The sequence below is a fragment of the Panthera uncia genome, chromosome E3 (assembly GCF_023721935.1).
Source record: "Panthera uncia isolate 11264 chromosome E3, Puncia_PCG_1.0, whole genome shotgun sequence".
NCBI classification, from domain to species: Eukaryota; Metazoa; Chordata; class Mammalia; order Carnivora; family Felidae; genus Panthera; species Panthera uncia.
The window spans coordinates 34522855-34526113 of record NC_064815.1 but is presented as its reverse complement, the minus strand read 5'-3'; the positions used below and the strand labels follow the sequence as shown (position 1 = coordinate 34526113).

At 59.8% G+C, this 3259-nt stretch overlaps 1 protein-coding gene across 1 annotated transcript; it reads right to left on the bottom strand.

The window, feature by feature from the left end:
• Positions 1–551: 551 nt before the first annotated feature.
• On the bottom strand, positions 552–1312 carry LOC125928380 (hemoglobin subunit theta-1-like). Its single transcript, XM_049639062.1, has 3 exons — positions 1203–1312; positions 854–1058; positions 552–766 (listed from the first exon to the last, which is right to left on the bottom strand). The coding sequence occupies exons 1-3, from the start codon at positions 1295–1297 to the stop codon at positions 638–640; spliced, it is 429 nt and encodes a 142-aa protein (XP_049495019.1). The 5' UTR covers positions 1298–1312; the 3' UTR covers positions 552–637.
• Positions 1313–3259: the final 1947 nt, after the last annotated feature.

The window sequence follows — 3259 nt, the reverse complement described above, 5'->3', positions numbered from 1 at the left end:
TCTACAGATCTCCAGAGGAAGGCTTCTGTGGGCTAATCTGATGACGGATACCACAGCAGGAAAATAGGGACGGACACAAGTGGGCAGTTCACCGGTGCTGGGGCAGGACCCGCCTCCTCCCACCAGGTCCAGAGTCTGGAGGAGGGGCTTTCCTGCCGGCCCCCCCCCCCCCCCCCGAGGCTCCCGGGACCCCCAGGCCCCCAGGCCCCTCCAGCAGCACACGGGTCGGGATCTGCGCAGGTTCTGCCGGCAGGGGGCGCCGCTCCCTCACGTTCCCAGAGGCCGGGACGGGCCGCGGTTCTGGTTGGGTCAGGGGCCACGCGGCGGGGCCAGGCCGGCTCGCCTGCACCTGGAAGGAGTCCGGGCCTCGCCCGCTGAGGGTGGGGGCGACCTAAACCTTCCCTCGATCGCCCAGGGCGCCCAGCGGGCAGGCGGGGGCGCGCCCGGGTCTAACGACGGTGGGGTGCGACTCCGGCGTCTCCGAGACCTCCCCCCCCCCCCCCCCGCCACTCCGCAGACCCGCGCACGCCCCCAGAGAGAACACAAGCATGCAGGCTGAGGCTTTCTTGCGGGGACTTTACTCAAACTCTGGAACTCGCGGGAGGGGCGGCTGGGCGGCGGGCGCCCCTCTCCGAGTTTAGCCGTAGCTGGAGGCCAGCGTCGAGATCACGTGGCTCAGAAACTTTTCCAGCGAGGCGTGCATGGCCGGGCTGAAGTCTCCAGGGTAGTGCCGGGCGAGGGTCACCAGCAGGCAGTGGCCCAGGAGCTGCGGAGAGAGGCAGTCCCGCCCGGGGCCGTCCTTCTCCACCCCCTTTCTCGGCGACCGCTGACCCAGCGCTGGCCCGGTGCTCACCTTGAAGTTGACGGGGTCCACGCGCAGCTGGCGCACGTGCAGGTCGCTCAGAGCCCACAGGGCGGTAGGCAGGTCGTCCAGGTGGGCCACGGCCCGCGTCAGCGCGTCGGCCACCTTCTGGCCGTGGGCCTTGACCTGGGCGGAGCCGGGGGTCAGGTCCAAGTGGGGGAAGTAGGTCTTGGTGGTCGGGAAGGCCAGGAAGGTCCTGCGGGAGGAATGGCTAGTGAGGTGCGATCCGAGGGCGAGGGTGGGGGGGAGGCTTGGGGAGGAAGGGCGCCAGGAGCGGCGGGGGACGGCATCCGCGGGGCAGGCGCCAAGGCGGGGAGCCGGAGGGGCGCCGGGCCCGCACCTCTCCAGGGCCTCGGTCGCGTAGACCCCAACGTTGCTCCCCAGCTTCGTCCACAGCGCGCGCACTGCCGCCCTCTCCGCGGCGGACAGCACCATCGCGGGTCCGGCGTTGAGCGGCGAGCGCTCCGCGCCGGATGGCAGCACGGACGCGATTGGTGCGTCCCCGCGGCCTCCAGGGGGCGCCACGCCGCGGCCGCGCCCCGCTTCTGCTCGTAGAATAGTCCTGAGGGGTCCCGGCCCCGGTGCTGAGGGGTCCCAGAGTCTGGGACCTGCCCTATTGCCATGAACCCCGCGGCCCCATTTTTGTACTGTTAATTATATGGAAACTAATAATTTGTTATTATTATCATCAGGGGACACCGAATTTTATTCTCCCTCCCTTCCTCCCCAGCCTATTATGACATCTCTCTGAGTCTGTTTTCGCACTGATTGTAAAAAAGGAACATAAAAATGTCCTCTTCCCAAGGTTGCTGTGAGAATTAAGCAGATAACAACTGTCAAGCTCATGGCATATGTTCCTTTCAGGGCAGTAAACATTTATTAAGTTCCTCCACTGTATCTCAGTGATGATACCTGCCAGGCGCCACTCTACGCATTAAAAAAATTTTTTTTTGGAAAATTCATATAACATATAATTTACCGTAGTAGCCATTTTAAAGTGTACAATTCAGTGTCTTTAACCACATTCACACAATGTTGTGCAACCACAACTATCTAGTTCTTGAACTTCATCATCCGAAATGGAAACTTGGTGCCCATTAGCAGTCGCTCCACAACCCTTCCCCTCAGTCCCTGGCAACCACCAGTCTGCTCTCTGTCTCTATGGATTTGCCTATTCTGGATATTTCCTCTATGTGGAATCACACACTATATATTCTTTTGTGACTGGCTTCTTTCATTTAGCATGTTTTCGCTCACGTTGTAGCCTGTGTCAGTGCTTCATAGCTCTTAATGGCTGAATAATATTCCACTGTATGGATAGACTACCCTTGATTCCTCCATTCATCCCCTTATGGACATTTGGGTTGTTTCCACCTTTAGCCCCGGCCCTCATTTTTCCCTAATAATAAAAGAAGGAGACTGCCTCTTACTGGGAGCTCACACTGTGCCACCAGCTCTGTTAAAAGTAGCACAAACTGAGGCAGAGACCTGCCATATCATTTTCCAAGGATGACTCTTAGGGAAGAAAGGACACTGCTGTTAGTTGGGGGCTCAGGCCTGGATGGCTGCCAGGACCAGACCCCTAAGCACTAGCGGCTTGGCGTGAGGGGGGGGGGGGGGGGGGGAAGAGTGTGAGAGTGCAGGCTCCCAGGCCCTGGCTTTTCTCTTTGCTGCCCTGCCAGGGGGAGTCGGTGGGCCTCAGGAGTGCCAGCCTCTGGGCATTGAAGTAAACGCTGAGCTGGGCCCAAAACCAGGCCTCTGGATCCATGGTGCCCCAGGCCATCATCATCTGCAGAGTGAATGTCCTGGAAGTGACACCAGTGACAGAGATGCCTCCAGGAAATTGCCCGCCAACTGCCATTGCACCGTTTGCCTGCCACAATGTCCTCGGGATTGCATGTGTGTTTTGTAAGCGCTTGACAGGTGTGGGGGCACTGCGGGGGACTCTGAGGAGCGTAACTTCTGGTCTTCCCCACCGCCCAACTTCAGGAAGAGCCACGGAGAGCTCAGAGGTCCAGGCTGGAGGCCCACCAGCTCTCAGCCCAAGTGTGTGCCATAAAACGTAAAGATGGAAAATCAGTTCATCATTTGAGCAAATCCGAGCTCCAATGGAAAGGTCTGAAGTGAAACGCAGGAAATGGCACTCATTCCAGAGAGAGGGACAGGGGTGGCCCGCAAATCCTGCACTGGCAGCAGGTCCGGCCCCACTCCCCTCCCCTTCAGTCACCTCCCGCGGAGTCAGAGAGGTCGCTGGTACCAGTGGAGGAGAATCACCGCTCCCCCACCCCCCCCCAACCTCATCCCCCTCCATGACATGACACGAAGGCCAGCGACAAAGAAGACAGAGGTGGACAGAGGCTGCAGCCCACTCAGACTTTATTCAAAGATCAGGAAGTT